Raw genomic sequence first — 17081 nt, 5'->3', positions numbered from 1 at the left:
AATATAAAATTAATGATCTAAGCGGAGTTTGAGTGATCACCAGTGGTGACACACCAGACAAAGTCTCACACTTTATTTTTAATATTTGATTGTGAGAGCTAGCCGGTTAAATATTTAATAAATTGTTCAAGGTTCTCTTAATTCAATATAATTCCATCATTTCAGTCGGCAAATGTTTATTATCTTTCCTATCTTCCGCTTGACTTCCACTTGAAAAATATATATTTATTTATAAATCTTACTTTAGATTTAATTAAATCTCAATTCTATTCATTTATTCATTATATTTTTTTGTATTAACCGACACTGTGTCGAGGCACAACAGTCGACGCAGATTGAGAACGTCTCTATCTATTATTACAAAATGTATTTGGTGTAATCGTAGTTGCAAGAAAAATAAAAATTGAGAGAGTTTTTATCGAAATTCTGAATTTGGTAGAAAAGATAAAGAAAATAAAAAGAACGAAAGAATTAACAGTTAAATGATTTTGGTGTGCTATTTTTAGTAAATCTAGTGCTAAAAATTCTGTTAAAGTCCCACGTCACTGAAAGGCCCTAGTAAAATTTACTGAAGCGCTCCGTAAAATTAAAAAAAATTCTTCCTCAGTCATTATAATCTTTTTTAGAAGTTACTTTCAATTTCAGTTTATTTTATTCTTCACATCAGTAAGAATTAATTCTTTGTCAATGGATGCATTTTTTATTCTTTACTGACATTAAGGTGTATTAATTTTTATATCACAAATACTATTGGTTCTTATTTTCAGAATGTCTAATATTTCCATTCTAAAATTTTACAAATCAAGAAGAATTATTAAAAGTAAAAAATTATGAGTTAGTACCACGAGTTGTATAGAATATTTTTTGTGTTAAATGCCTCTAAAAACAAGTATTTTTTTGTAAATTATTACTTTGAAATACTAAAAATTCAATCAAAATGGAAAAAAAAAGAATTTTATGTTTGTCTGGGTAATGAACAAATTCTAATAGAAATAATATCTCTGTACTTACCAAGTTTTACGTAGCAAGTTCTGAAGAACTCAGTACCCAGTATCACGCTGAGTAGTCCAAGAACACCTTGTGGGAACTCAGTCAGCAAAAACAGCAGTAACACCGCCAATAACATTTTTGTAGTTCGATCAGTCTGTTTTTCTTTATCTAACATTCTAGCTGATTTTTTTCTACTTCTTCTTATTTTATATACATGATCTTGAGCTCGATCATTAGAATCTTCTACTAGGAACGTAGTTGTAAGTAATTTTCTTCTCTTCTTCGTGTCCATGAGTGCCATGATGAGACGTAAACTTAAAATTGTCAAAGCTACGCAAGGTATTAATTTAATCACTACGCTGTACGTACAAAAATTAAGTAAATTGAGCAGATCGTTAGCTTTCATAGTTTTACTTAAATTAACGAACCAAACTGTTCCATTAATAAGTGGTTCGGTAGAATTTGCAATCGGTAGATTTCCATGTAACGTAAATACTTCATCTTTGGGTGTCACTTCAGTTGTAAAATAAAGTGGAAGGCAGATTAATGGACAAATTATCCAAGCTCCAATTATAGCAACAACTGTTCTTGTGTAACTACACCATTCACGATTTCTTTGAGGATGTGCTACTGCTATGTATCTCCAGATTGCCAAAGTAACTGTCAGCCAAATAGAAACTGTGTGACAGATTTGTGTGAAAATCGAATGAATTAAGACAAATACTGCCCAACCATATGTATACGTATCTCGACGTGATCTGTGGTATAAATACATGTGACTTGCGTATGGAATATACTCCAGCATTACCAATAAATCTGCAACTGCTAATCCGGTCAAAATGGCATTAGTCGGTGAATTCATTTCATGACGAGTTAAAACTGCAATATTTAATGTATTTGCTATCGAACCAAAGGTACAAACTAATAAACTAGCCCATCCATGAAATTTGATGTATTCTTGATGAAAAGTATCCCATCCAGCACCACATCTGTACATGTCATCAGTATCATTTAAGTCTAAGTTTGAAATCAAATTAGTAGTTGAATTTATAGGTATATTCATGACTAAATCGATAAGTTATCGATAAATACAAGAAATTATATTTGTTGACACTATCGGTATATTTCTTTTGTCACATTCTTTTGTTTGTGAATAATCATAACCGGATATTAAGATTATTTCTTTAATTCATTATATTTTATTTATCTACTTGCTACAATTTTAGTTCAAAAATACATGCACTTCACGCAATCAATACATAATTATTATTTGTGACAGTTTAGTTAAATATTAACAGTTCTTCAATGTCAATGATAATGTCAATGAATCTCCAGACTCATGAAGAAGTTAATTCACTTGATTATAAATCCAACAAACAATTGACGATATTTCCAGTTGACACGCATCCGTACAATGATCCTAAAAATATAGTCGAGATACGAGACAGAAAATTTCACGTCATGACGCGTGCGTAGTAATTTCTTACGTACGCGCAACCTCTCTTTTTCTTGCTGCCGTACAGACTTGGTGTTTATTAAGTATTCTTCCTATTTAATGACTCATAATATAATTCCAAATTTCAGGCAGCATTACAAGGAAATTTTCTCTCCATTTATTTCATTAACTTACAAGTTTTTTATTTCGTTGTAGTTTTTTTCTGTCAATAGGAACTTCCCCCAAAAATTATTACAGGCGCTTGATATGACGATAACCAGCTGTCCTAAAAATTAAGGTTTTACTCACGTTTTCCCAACGTCAAATATTTTATATTGTTTACTTCATAAAAATTTACGAGTATCAATGGAATATGAATTTTTTTATTGTTTTATTTTGTCATAGTTAACTTCTTAACAAAATATTTTTAACGATAATTAATTGAGAGCAAAAATAGAGGCAGAAGTTTAATTACAAATTATTACTTTTGATTAGATTCAATTAAGTCAATATGAGTTTAATAATGGAAAATAATAAATACGTAAAAATAAATTTACAATAGATGATCTGAAAATAGAATTATCATTTTAAATAATATAATTAATTTTTATTGGCAGTTGAAAACAAAATTTGATTTTTAATTTGTAAAATCTACTCAAATTAATGATAGTTTTTGACTATTTTTCATTAACCACCGAGACAAATTATGATATAAGTTATCAATACTGAAAATTAATGATTCTAATTTTTTAAAATAATCCTTAATACAATGCACGACGAATTGTATTTATTACAAATGGTCGACTACACCAACTTAATCAATACTTATAGTAACACCATAACTCTATCAGGACGAAATATTATGACGATAAATTCTATCGTTATAATACGAGTATTGATTAAGTTAGTGTAGTTTTATGGAACTAATGATAATATAATCATGAATACATTGAAAAGACAATGATATTATAATGATCACGATAAAAAGTAAAGTAGGAACCAAAAAAAATAAATAAATATTTTTATCGTACTGTTAAATAATAACTTTTGATAATTATTTTTCTTGGAAAATTGGTATGCTTGAGAAAATAATCCACTTATTTTTCAATGAGAATGAGTTGTGTTATAAGATTTTCTGGAATACGTAGTTTTAAAATAGACACTGTAAATATTTTTTCTGATACTATGTACAAAGACTTACGTTTCAATTCATCTTCATGTCAATAATTAGCTTATACTCATATTTAATATATTCACTGCAAATCGTAGTGTTTTTATTTGAAACACTATGATTTACAGTGTGATTTCAATTGAATTGAAATCTGTACAATATTACTCTTTATTTAAAATTTGACGGAAAAGGTATAATTTCTTATGACATAAATAAAAAATAGAATTGTCTAAGATTTTTAATGTTATCTTCAACAAATGGTTATCATTGATATTGTATCAACAATTGAAACTTTTGTTGGATCCATCAAATATTGTGATAAATAATTAATATTATTTGATTCATTATAACCTATTAGCGCATTTTTATGCTTTTTATTTCATTCGAATGAATTTATTTTCAACACATATATAAAAAAATAATGCATTTAGTCTCTGTTAAGCTATTTTTTTTTCAAACGACTTCATACATATACACTTTGACGTTTTTTGTTGTCTATTACATATTCTTTAACTTTCCATTGGATATCGATTTTCGAAATACAGAATGTCATAATGTCTCCACGCTTTAATGTACGTGAAGGCATACTAAACGGTTTTTCTGATAATGTATGGAGATATATATCTATGAATGTGCATACATGCATGTATAAATCGGGGTTTTTTTTTGTTTGAGATATCATAAATATAAATGAAGACATCTATTTTGCCTGAACATAAAAAAAAGAAAAATAATGAAGAGGAAATTAGAGACTAGTCAGAATAAATTCCATTGAGTGATTTTTTTTGTAATGATACGATTTAACTGAACAATACGGTTTTGAGAGTAGTTATGGACCTCTATATGAAAATTTTTTTTTTTTTAAATAGTTATAAATAGTTTTTATTGTTTACAACTATCATATAATATTCGTAACAATAAATTATCTTTAATACTGATAAAATATGAAATATAATATCTCTATAAAAGATTTTCCATAGTTTATAGAAATTCCTTAATGTGTATAATGATAAAAGCTTATTCTTGCAATAATTGCATTTAATTTATATGTAATATCATAATTTAATTTGTAATAACAAGAAATCATACTTTTATTAATGACACATAGTGCAAATATCTTTTGAACTAATTAAACTCAGCGAATTAATAAAACATCTTTCATTTAGTATTTACTTGTTAATTTATAACAGAAAAATAAGAATATCAATTAAAAACTTATTAAATGTTAGCAAGATAAATAAATTATAAATTCGATTATTGAAATTATTAGCATATTTATTTTTCGAGACTTCCCTCTTATTCTTTTTCAGTTTAGATTTTAGAATACAATGATAAATTTATGCTTACGTTAGATAACTATAATAGAATAATTCTTCAATAACCCAACTGTAAATTATTCGTAAGACTCCACCATATTATTCAATTACTTCAATTTTTCTAGAAAGATGAAGCGTTAACTTAATTTCATATACGTTACGAATAAACAGTATTCAACGCGAATCCTAATCCATAATTATTAATGAATAGTTAGAGTTGGAATCTGTTTTAAACGAACTTTTTAGCTGTTATAATCGAAAAAAGTTTTAATTAATCCCATTGACTAATGAGTCGCATTTATATCGTCAGAAGGAATTTTCTTATGTGAAGTTGATTTACTGCACTGTTAATCCCAATTTTCCAAAATGCATTATTTTAATGCGGATAAGTGTGTTAAATATGACGTCCCTAATTTGATCAACATTGTAGTCACTTTTAACGCAGATCTAAGTGTGTAAAAAGTGACTAAAATGTTAATCAAATGAGTGACGTCATATTTTACACACTTATCCGCATTAAAATAATGCATTTTGGAAAACTGGGATTTACAGTGTAGGGATAAAGTAATGTATTAACTTAATTGTCAATTACTAATAATAATCAATGATAATACGAATTCAAGTTTTTATATTATATTAATTACTACTTGACACGTAATAAATTTTTTCTTGTACAATGAATTGGTATAATTTCCAAAAGATCCGATATTTTATCTGTATCATATAAGCATAAAATCCACACATGTAAAAGTTATCAAAATGAGTAGTATGTACGTTTCAGGTATTTATTGAAATATCACATTCTTACATTTTAAAGAGAAACAAAGTCAAAAATTTTATATTAATTTTATATTAACGACATTGTATTTTTCAAAAACGATATTTTCGATGCTGCATATATACTGACGTTTCTAAAGTTCAAAATTTCCATTCAGCATCTTCAAAATGGAATCAATAGAGATTAAGAACATTCTGTATGGGATGAGGATTACTTAGGGTGTACTTATTACGAATGAAATTTCACTAATTATTCAAATAATTTAAACAAAAATTATATTCCATCATTTATTGAAACTTTAATAATGTTTCACAACGAACTTTTCACTTATTAAAATCCGTAACTTTATCATCTTTCAGTTTTTTTGTTTATAATATTTATATTGACCTCAGATGTCAATAATGTTAATTATCTAAAGAGTAGAATCTATCTCAAGTCTCCTTTACTTGAGTATTTTAATGCTTTTTTCGTTATTAAAAAAAACGGCTGAACCGAATTTGTTTAAACATCTTCCCTATGATATTATCTTTAAAAATATGGGAAGTTATACATTCAATATATTTAGTAAAAAGTACACTGTAAAAAATTTCTGTAGCAGTTTTAATGTGCATATAATGGAAGTTTTTTATATGTACAATTGTATAGTAACTTTACTAAACATTTGTGAAGTATATTCCATGTTTCAACATCTATTGAAAATTACAATAACTAAGAGACAGAAGTTTTAGGTTAAAAGTAACCCTGATATTTATTTATTAAAAATAAGATAAAAAAAAATATTTTAATTATTTTAAGATTTGTTTATTTTTGACATATTATTGTAGAGTGAACATTATAGTTTGTAAAAATTCTGCGAGAGATAGATATTGTAGTAAAGATGATCCTGGGGGAGATTCGAATCTACGTCTGCCAGCTTGTGTGCATCTAAATTCGGTGTCTTAACCGACTCGGCTATCAACTCATTGAGTAAATAATTTTAATTAAATTTTCTAAAGAAAATGTTTTAGTAATAAAAAGAATTCATTATTGGAATTTCTGAAATATAATTACATCTATTGTTGTGTTAGTTGTTTAAATATAAATATTTCATTTCTACTCAGAATTGTGCAGAGATATCCACGAAAAACTTTTGAGGTGATCAACTCACTGGCATTAAGCGTGTTTCAATATGCGCATTGAAAAATACTTAACACATGTGTTGTAATTTTCAGTCATTACAGATAAATTTTTAATGTTATAAGTGAATTTCGATAAAATTTATTAAATTTCAGCTAAAATATCGAATTTTATACTACATCATTAAATATTCGTACAAAACTTAGAATTATCCTACAATTGTTCATAAAATAAAAAGTCATTAACAGTGCTTTAGAAAATTTCATGTACAGTCGTAAGTTAAAATCGTTGAATTTTCAATTGATATTGCACACTGGTTATTATAAAAATGTCGACTTGGAGAGAGAATATATTTTAGAACTAATCGTATTAATATGTTTATATCTATTGGAAGAAAAATAAGGATTCCCTTATTAGTTTTATAGTTATTTACAAACAAGAAATATTTAGTATTAAATAAAATAACTAAACATAGAATTATTGGAGACATGAATATGACATTTCAAATGAAAAATAAAAATTATTGACTTTCCATGAGAAAGTTATTTTGATGGGGTTGATTTCTGAAATTTGAAATTCCATTATATCTCTATTTTTTAAAGTTTCTAGATGCATAATGACTAGTGTTTACGCAAAAGTACGTGTCTCAGTATGTACACTCGATAAAAAATGATTGAATAGAATTATATACGATCGTATACAGTTCTATGTACCCCTTTCATATAGAACTGTATCCAAAAATGAGACGATAGAATCGTATACAAATGTACAGAATTTTATCAAAAACGACAAAACCAATAAAAAGTAATTACATAAAATCCTATATGTTACTATACAACTCTATAAAATTCTATATATTCTTTAAAAAAATGAAACATTTTGATACAAATTATAACTGACTAGAAGTAGAATGAAATTCAAATTTTACAATAAAGTTGTTCGGACAAATTTTTTTTTTAAAAAGGAAAGTAAATTTTATTGTGCAGACCAACTGTCTCTATTTTTACTTGCTTGTCTTATAATTATTACGAGAATTCCGTTCATTCATCTTATAGTTTTATTCTTCGCACAGCAAAATATTATTTTACATAACTATAGACACAAAAAAACTGTATATTGTCTATAATAATTGCAATTAATTACAAACAATGCAAAACATTTTTTATTAATGAAATTATGATTATTGCTAATAGATCGAATCTGCATTAACATAATATTATTGTTCATAAATACACATAACTTCAGACAGTTAAATAATATTTACGGTAATTGCAGTTTATTATGAACAAGTAAAGAAAAAATTTTGTAACATTTTACTGGGGTTAATAGAATAGAAACTATGATGGGAATTTTGTCATGTGTGCACAAAATGCACTCAGACCAATAAGCACGATTAAATTTTTTTCTTTCGCTATCATTTATAATGGAAGATCAATTTCTTTATTCTCCCTGTTTTTTTTGAAAACCCAAAACTAAATACCGATACTTATTATTGGAGTAGAACTTTTCGAATGAGGGGTGAAAGTTTTCTGTGACGCGACCTTGACAAACTAAGGCGTAACAGAATTGTTGAGCGCCATCGATATAGTAGGGTGTGTGTGCCGTCTCGTGTGGGTGTACACTCATGAAATACACTTACCCATCGCTATATGCGTACGAATGACAAGAATTTCAATTATGACTTTTTATATTTGAACATCAAAGCTATTGATCCGTTAAAAATAAAAATTACATCTATATATGTATATACATTCATTTTAATAGATAATCTATTTATTACCACAAAAACTAGAATTTACTCCATGTCAAATTAACGAATTTTGTGTTATTTCAATGAAAACAGTGGTATGATGGAAAAATATGCATCATAAACTTAACAAATTATGTGATCTCGTCACTTTATACTAATAAATGATAATTTATACATACAGAACATTTTTGTACGATCAAGTTTCCTTTTTAACTTGTATTTTTTTTGAAAAAATTTCATTTTTCCAAAATTCTATAATTTTTCATTCAAACGCTATTTTGAATAAGTTTGATTTCTAGAAATTTCAATTCTAACAGACATGATGTTTTTAGGATGATATAATTTGATTATGTTAATAAGAAACAGCCCAAGTCAAACAATGTCGTCTGTTTTTTGTTGAAAATTGATGATTTTAACTGTTTTACTCCAAAACTAGTCGGATTTTTTACTTGATTGTGAATCTACTTCTGTGTTTCTCCCTTAAGGAGGTTCGTGCATTAAAAAAATTAAAGATTCTTGACAACAATTTTCAACCATTTAGTTTTCGAAATATTGATAGTTAACAAATAGTAATTTAACACTGGAGAGATAGAAAATGAGTACTCGAAATGCCTTTTATAGTATTTTTGCGAATAGTAATTAAAGATTATTTTACAAAAGTAATTTTAATAGATTAAAAAATCTCTTTAACTAAATAACGATACAATTTGGGCGCAACTTAAAATCACTTAAAATCTTGGCAACGCTGTAACTTATTCTACCAATCGTAAGCACGAAAGTTTTTCGTGGGTTAAAATAATATTTACGGGAATTATAAAATTTAAATGAAATATGGGTAATTGATTTTTATTATTTCAACAGTAAAACATAACACTATATTCTAGGAGTGAATATTTATTATAAAAACTTTTTTAATAACATCTTATTTTTCAGTTATACACGAGAATTACATTACTAATTATACGCAAAATAATAAATATAATAACATTGTTTATTACAAAAGTTTGAGTACCATCAAGAAGTGTAATTCTTGTCAATGTAGTACTGAGCAATCAATGTTTATCAACAAAAAAAAACTTAAACTTAAATAGTTTTTGTTTCTTCATCTTTTATTACCACTCGAAGACTACTTACAACATTATGAATAGGTTTTTTAACTTATAAAATTCAGGAAATCTTGATATAAAAATAAGTAGGAGTTCAATTACTCTCCTTAATTTCTTGTAACGAACATTTTACTCCTTCTATTATACTTGCTATTATTTTCCTTGAATTGGTCATTCGTGAATAACCATTTACATCTTCTTGAACTAAATGTACAATACCTTTATCTTCATTGTTTCTGTAAGCTTGTTGAAATTGGTGTAGTGAAATATCTTCTTTAGCTATTTTTCCAATCATTTTAACAGTTGTCTGTTACATTAATATCTTCTCACAATACTATTACATTACTAATTGTTACCCATGGTTAAACTTTTAGTTTACAGCCGCTTAAAAAGTTGTAGAGAACAGATTGCAGCGATGGGTGAAGCTAGAAATACCTCTATGTTTAGGGGCATATATTTATGTGTACTTAATCTCTTAGTGCATTTCTTTCTCTCTGTTAGCTATACAGACGACACTGCCAGACAACATGATTGATGCTCTCCACAATGAGATTGCATTTACAAATCACGTCACTACTTAACCCAACTCTCGCTGTTGATTCTGCCAGCGCAAAATGACTAGATTTGCAACTATTCACTGTAACAACTGACTGACGATCGAGTCCCAAGAAGGTGAACCAGAGTTTAGAGTGTTCGCTGAAGTATTTACGACCTTTTCCGATGCCTGTCAGCGATCCATTGTTATTATCCTTAATTTTCTTTTTGAAGAGTTAAAGGTAATTAATTTAGGGAATAGTACAAGAGGAAGGGGGTTAGGTGGTGGCCTCTTTTGCGAGTAGGTCAACTGACTCGTTGCCTGTGATTCCTGTGTGAAAAGAAATCCAGTAGAATTCCACGGTCTAAAATATAAGGGTTAGTTCTGACAGGGAAGGTGGTATTTTGGAAACTCTGAAGAGCGATAAGAAAATTAGAAAAGACTATGAACTTGAGATCACAGTGCTGAAAAGCCAGCTCCATAGCGTTTTAAGAGCATAGCGTTCGGGGAGACAGATTTGGAACATTGAAAGTTGAGGGTAGGGCAGATACACGTGGCCCCTGTTAACTGGTTACCCTTGACTTTACTGACGTCGGTGAATATTGCCACTGCGCTTCTTTCAGCGACTAAGGAGTCGATAGCGTGGTTGGGAAAGGCTATTTTTTTAATCCTTCGGCCGAACTCCGTGACTACTCACACCACACAGGTAATAGTAGAATACTCTTGCCCATAGGTGAGATATAACGGGCAGCTGCTCAAGTTGTCTAGCAAGCTCAGTGTTTCCTCAATGACCTTGCGCAGAACTTTCTTCTTTTTCTTGGTATTCTTGGTACATTCGTTCGCATAAACAGTAATTTCTTTCTAAAGAGGACTACTACTAAGAGATGAGATTTTGCTTAAATAAAAGTAACAGAGTAGTGTAGCTGTATTACGGAACGTTATTAACTTTGATTCCGCAAGCAGAATGTTCGTGGGAGTGCTTTTTCTGAGTCCAAGGGCTAATCCGATTGCTGTAACATTTCGAGTTTTTCTGTTTCTTTTTTATGCGAAGGGAAATAGATCCAGCTACAATAATTAAAAATAGATCGCACGTAGCTCTTGTATAATGTGAAAAAAGTGTCAGAGTGGGATCCCCACTATGTAACTGATTCTACTGGTAACTGACGAACACATTTTAAGCATCGTGGATTTTTTGATTATCCTATGATCAATAGTGGCAGTTTATGAGTTCCACTCGCATTTGTACAAGTCATCACAGTAAAACGTGATTTAACTTCTTTTCTTCCAGCGGGTTTTTTTCTAATTTTCCAACCAGACTGCGATTGGGCAACATCTTCCAGAATAAACCTGTTTCATCGCAATTGTAAATATGATCTAAAAAATGTCCTGATACTTTGATCAAATTTAAAAATTTCAATTTAAAATCTGCACTAGCAGCGACATTGGCAAATGCTTTCGCTCTATGCATAGTCATATTTTTAATACCGTGATGTTGTTTAAAACAACGATGAAGCCACCTATTACTTGCTTTAAACTCTGTACTACCATTTAAATTTTTATGGAAAAACGTGCTTTTTTTTGTACAAGAGCTCCAGTGATGGGTGACCTTATTCCACGATACTATTGGAGCCATTTGTAAAAACTACGATCGACTAAGGATGTATCAGTACCTTAAAATTTTTTGTATCATAATTACCGTCGTAAGTTTTTAAGATCGAATCACGATTTAATAGTTATTAGTAGAATGCGGCCACTTTAGCGGACCCCTATAGATGTATTTTCATTTTATTTTAAGCATTTCTTTTTTATAAAGGTCTTATAATATTTATCTACAATTTCATCGTTTTCAGAATATTTTCTACTAAAGCAAGATAAAAAGGCATTAAGTGGATAATTAATAGACATATTATGCAAAAACATGATACAATATTGGCCGCACACTTGAGAATCTTCCTGTTGTAGATGTTTGACAGAGTGGCGGAAGTATCGACAGTTCTCTCGAAGTCTTCTAAGGTGTTCTGGAATAATTGATGGCAGTCCATATCTGTCGAAGTAGTAGCCAATGTCATCTCAATTATCTCAATAGGATATACGCCTATTGTATGAGCCGGGATGTACTGAAGAGCTTCTATAATTTGCAGCGTATTTATTACATGCTTTGCAGTTATTATCGGCGCAATTTAAATTTTGCTTGACTGTTAGAGTGACTGAAGATTTAAGGCACATTGATGAATTATTTTGTAGCCAAGTACAGTAATAATAAGCAGCTGACATTGAACAGTGGCCTGTAAACACGTACGGCAGAGCAAAGTGATATGAACAAACGATCTCTACAGTTGACGGGACAGTTAATGACGGTTTATCAAACATGTCGTCGATATTTATAATTTTTTTACACACAACCGTTTCTATTAGGTGTTTTTGCATGAAGCCTCGTGTATGAATCTGCTCAGCATTTTGTGTAATAGACCGTGAATTATTGTATACAGCTTTGATTGATAAAGAGCCCTCGTTACATGGAATACCATGTTGTGATGTCAATAAAATATTTGCTTGTTGTTTTGATTCCGATAATAATAAATAAGAAAATTCAGGAGCAATTATCCAATGGCCAATAATATTAGCTTCTAAAGAAATCAGGGCAATTTCTTTTGGTAGAAAATCAGCGTCATTATTTAAAAAGCCTTGTATATCAATTACAAACTTTATCTTGAGTAAAAATAATGCTTACTACTTGAAACGTGTTACACGACAGACGGTTAGCTCGGTACTGGGCTCTTTGTTGAACAACGTGTCAGTTGGAGCTAAGGCGTCATCAAAGCGTACTTCTAGACGTACACTGCTATATTTGATCAAATTCCAGTGTGTATTGCTATTTGCAGAAAGATCAGGTGTCAAATCAAAAGCAAATAAGCAGTAGCCATTTGGATAGTCCGTGCAATTAATGTCGTTTCCTTCATTGAGAAAATGTATGCCTGTTCTTGAGAATAACGTGTGATAACAATCAAGATACAGAGAATTCTTAGTAAAATCTGGCTGGAGCAGTTTGGAAGGGATCTGACGGCCGTCGACATATTTAGAATTCATTTGACCAGAAATAATACATCATACACAAAATAATAATAACATTTCGCATAAAATGTCCCATAGAGGCGTACAGAGAAACGCCTGTGCATGGGCCTGGTACAAAAATACCTAGAGTGAAAATAATCACTGTAAAACAAAAACTTTTCTTATAAACTAAGTTAATTAAAAAGTAACATCATGTCCATAAAATAGTATGTCGCACATATTTATGAAGTTTATGAATACAACAAGAAAAATATCTAATTAATACCAATTGGTACATTACACTCTGTTCAATCTGTACCATGCTGTTAGAGCTTTCTTTCTTACAAACTTATTTCCATTAATATTCTTTAGTTGCAAAGGTAGCATATTGAACAGTTTAATGGTAATCAGAAACGCTCGCTTACAACTTATACTTTTACTAGTCTTTGGCACAATAATAGACTTAGACCTAGATCTACTACTGGATTCCAGAAACATTTTTCTACAATCACAGTAGTAAAACTGCAGAGCCATAAGCTCAAACGCATTCTTAACACTCAATGGTTTGCACATACCAGGTTTAATAAATAATTTTATCAGTCTACTTTGTACTGACATCAGTGGACTGAGAGCATTATCATACGCACCACCTCAAGCAATAATTCCATATCTAAATATACTCTCTCCCAGAGCATGATAAACTAATTTAAGTTGACTAGCTGTTAATACTTGTTTAGGCTTGAAAAATACAAAAACTAGGTACCTGAGTTTTTTTATAATCTCACAGATGTGACGATGCCATTTCATATTGAAATCAAAATGAATACCTAAATATTTACAGAACCTAACTCGTTCAATCTTAGTATGATCAATATAAATCATCAATTCTGTTGGGACACTATCGCTATACGATCGAAAAGTAATAAAAGTAGTTTTACTAATATTCAGAGATAGTTGATTTAATTTTAGCCAATTACTAAGATCATTCAACCAGCATGATGCAATCTCAGTCACCTCATTCCATGTATTTCCCGAGCTCAAAACAATCGTATCGTCTGCATAAGAGACCAGATTTCCACTAGGAGTAGTATTAAATATATTATTAATATATATAATAAAAAGGAGTAGACCAAGAACAGTGCCTTGGGGCACTCCTATTTTGACATTCATTGATACACTCGAACAACCATTATACCTTACAAACTGAGATCTATCAGTTAAATAACTTCTAATTAATTCAAGAGGTAGTCCTCTGACCCCATATCTTTCAAGTTTAGACAGCAGTATATTATGGTTGACAGTGTCAAAAGCTTTGGCAAGATCTAGGAAGTTAGAATAGTTGGTCTCCCAACATCTACGTTTTTATAGATATATTCAGATGCAAAAGCTAGTGCATCGGATGTGCCTCTTTCCTTCATGAAACCAAATTGTTTATCCGAGATAACATGATTATCCCCAAGAAAATCGCTAAGCCTTATACATACAATCTTTTCAAATACTTTGGCAACATTTGAGATTAAAGAGATCGGTCTATAATTAGTCAGTTGATGTCTGTCACCAGATTTATATACAGGAATAATTTCAGCAGTTTTTAGTGCTTTAGGCCAACACCCTATACTTATACAGCTATTAAAAATATTTTCAAGTACAGTACTAATGTTTTTTGCTAGTAACTTTAATACTTTACAGCCAATACCATCAACTCCTCCAGACTTGACCTTAAGACCTGCTATTACTTTTTCAATTTCGAAGCTAGATGTTGGCTTAAGAAAAATAGAGCTGTTATTATGATTAACAAGTTTGGTGGGGCAGTCTTCATTTGGCATTACAATTTTATTAGCAAGGTTGATACCAATATTAGTAAAAAAATTAACAAAACTATTAGCAATACCTGAATTTTCAAAGATAATACCATTTTCAGTAAGAACATAGTCAATAGAACTGTCTTTACAATTATCCTTACCAATTTTACTATTGATACACTTCCAAAGCTTTTTACTATCATTACAGTTGATAATAACATTATTTTTATCAAATAAAACTTTAGCTAATTTAATGAGCTTACTCAAAACTTTACAATATCTCATATACTCCTTTTTTAGAGAAGAATTTAGCCTACTTTTATTCCATAGTCTATATAATGTTTCTTTAGTCTGACACGACTTGATCAAACCTGGTGTAATCCAGCTTTTCCTTGGCTTAGAAACCCGTATACTCCGTTCCCTCTTACATCTGAACTGATCTATAATATCAGCTAGGTTCTGAATTAGCACGTTTGTAGCACAATCTGGATCTTGCATATGCAGCACATCAGACCAATTAAATTTACGACTGATTTTTCCCATTAAATTATAATCAATAGGTATTTGATCATTATTGCTCTTGAAATCCTTATGCAGTTTTATCACCAAAAATAATGGAAAGTGATCAGTACAAATGTGAGTAAGTGTATAAGATTTAAAGTTTTTATGTGATGATTTTACAAAGAAATTATCAATACATGAGCTCTCACTATCATTAGGCCTGGTTTCTCCATTGAAATACTGAATATATACCGTATCCAGAAAGTTATTTATGAATTTATCAACTAGCACGTCAGATTTAATCAGGTTTATATTAAAATCACCAACAACTATATGGCTAGATGTTTGACAGTGTCCATTTAGGAAAAGCTTGAAAGTTGGTATGAAATCCTTGATATTAATATCATGGCAACGATAGACATCACTTATTTTGAAAGGTTTATTATTATTAACTTTCAAAGTTACAGTGAGAAATTTAATACTCCCAATAGTTTCAATTATAGCAGATTGCGTCAAGCAATCTTTGACATAAATAACAACTCCATCTGCCCTGTTTATTTGGCTATTATTATACAACATCTTATAGTTATCTAGTTTATAAAAATCAGGGCATTACAATACCCAAGTTTCTGTGCAAATTATTACATCAGGCTTGACATAAAGTCTATCAACAAAGAGTTCCAAGCGTTCAAAATTGGCATTTAAAGATCTGACATTGAGGTGGACAAGGATCAAGTCATCTTGGTCAAGATGTAGTTTCAAAGAATCAATCTTATCAACCTGTTCTTCAATCAGATACGTTGATGTGTCTTCAAACTCCATTGAGGTTATGTTTACTATTTATAGGATGAGCTACTTTTTTATGATTTATTCTCCCAATTTTATCTGGCAACATAGGTAAAACTGGATAATCAGTGGTGTTAATTATCTTATTTAACTTAAATTTAAGGTATTCACATTTACTAACATCTGTTGCATCATGATCAGCAGCTCTATTCTTATTGTAGCGAGCATTATAGAAGGTACAATTTACACATTGTTTAATCTCACTTTTGCAGCACCCAGTGTCATGGTCCTCAGAACAATACAGACATTTTGTATCATTAGAGCATTTTTTCTGGCTATGGTTTGTTCTGCCACATTTAAAACATAAATTAAGGTTGAATTCATCATATACAGTACAACATATAAGGACAGATAATTAATTTTATAATGATGAAAATTGAAAGGATTCAATTTTGAATCACCGTTAAAAGCTTTGTTATCAACAAAACCTATGATTATTTGGCGTGGTAATTGCCCCAAAATAATATTGTTAATAGTTTCACCATGAACACCACCATGTATAGAAACAGCCATAACTTCCACGCGTGTTAAAGGATATTTAGCGGTAGTTTTTGTAAGAACTCGAGCATGTGAAAGCCGAGTACTCGGGTATATTTTCACACGTCTCATTATCAAAGAGGCTTCAATTATTTCAACTTTGCATTCAACAGCTGAATCATTCATTAAACAAAATGAATCTCGAGA

The 17081-nt window shown here is 29.9% G+C and overlaps 2 protein-coding genes across 4 annotated transcripts in view; both read right to left on the bottom strand.

Annotated features, from left to right (window-relative positions):
* Positions 1-2434, bottom strand: part of LOC118071268 (sex peptide receptor-like) — a 54635-nt gene extending 52201 nt beyond the window's left edge. For all 3 annotated transcript variants that reach the window (XM_035090328.1, XM_035090329.1, XM_035090327.1), the window contains exon 1: positions 1012-2434. In XM_035090328.1, coding sequence (XP_034946219.1) covers positions 1012-2053 — 1042 coding nt within the window. In that variant the 5' untranslated portion in view covers positions 2054-2434. The remainder of the gene's footprint in view (positions 1-1011) is intronic.
* A 12136-nt stretch (positions 2435-14570) lies between these two features.
* On the bottom strand, positions 14571-16373 carry LOC118071238 (uncharacterized). Its single transcript, XM_035090284.1, has 2 exons — positions 16168-16373; positions 14571-16113 (listed from the first exon to the last, which is right to left on the bottom strand). Exons 1-2 carry the CDS (start codon positions 16371-16373, stop codon positions 14571-14573), a joined length of 1749 nt encoding a protein of 582 aa, XP_034946175.1.
* Between the last annotated feature and the right edge of the window lie 708 nt (positions 16374-17081).

Source organism: Chelonus insularis, unplaced genomic scaffold, assembly GCF_013357705.1.
Source record: "Chelonus insularis isolate UGA/USDA-ARS -01 unplaced genomic scaffold, ASM1335770v1 contig_76_pilon, whole genome shotgun sequence".
Classification (NCBI taxonomy): Eukaryota; Metazoa; Arthropoda; class Insecta; order Hymenoptera; family Braconidae; genus Chelonus; species Chelonus insularis.
Note: the sequence above shows the minus strand (reverse complement) of the source record. Positions and strands in the feature narration are given on the sequence as shown.

Coding starts and splice junctions, on each gene's coding strand:
- LOC118071238 (XM_035090284.1), bottom strand. CDS start 16,373: ATGGAGTTTGAAGACACATCAACGTATCTGATTGAAGAACAGGTTGAT. Junction 16,114..16,167: donor TGCACAGAAACTTGGGTATT/GTAATGCCCTGA, acceptor GTATAATAATAG/CCAAATAAACAGGGCAGATG.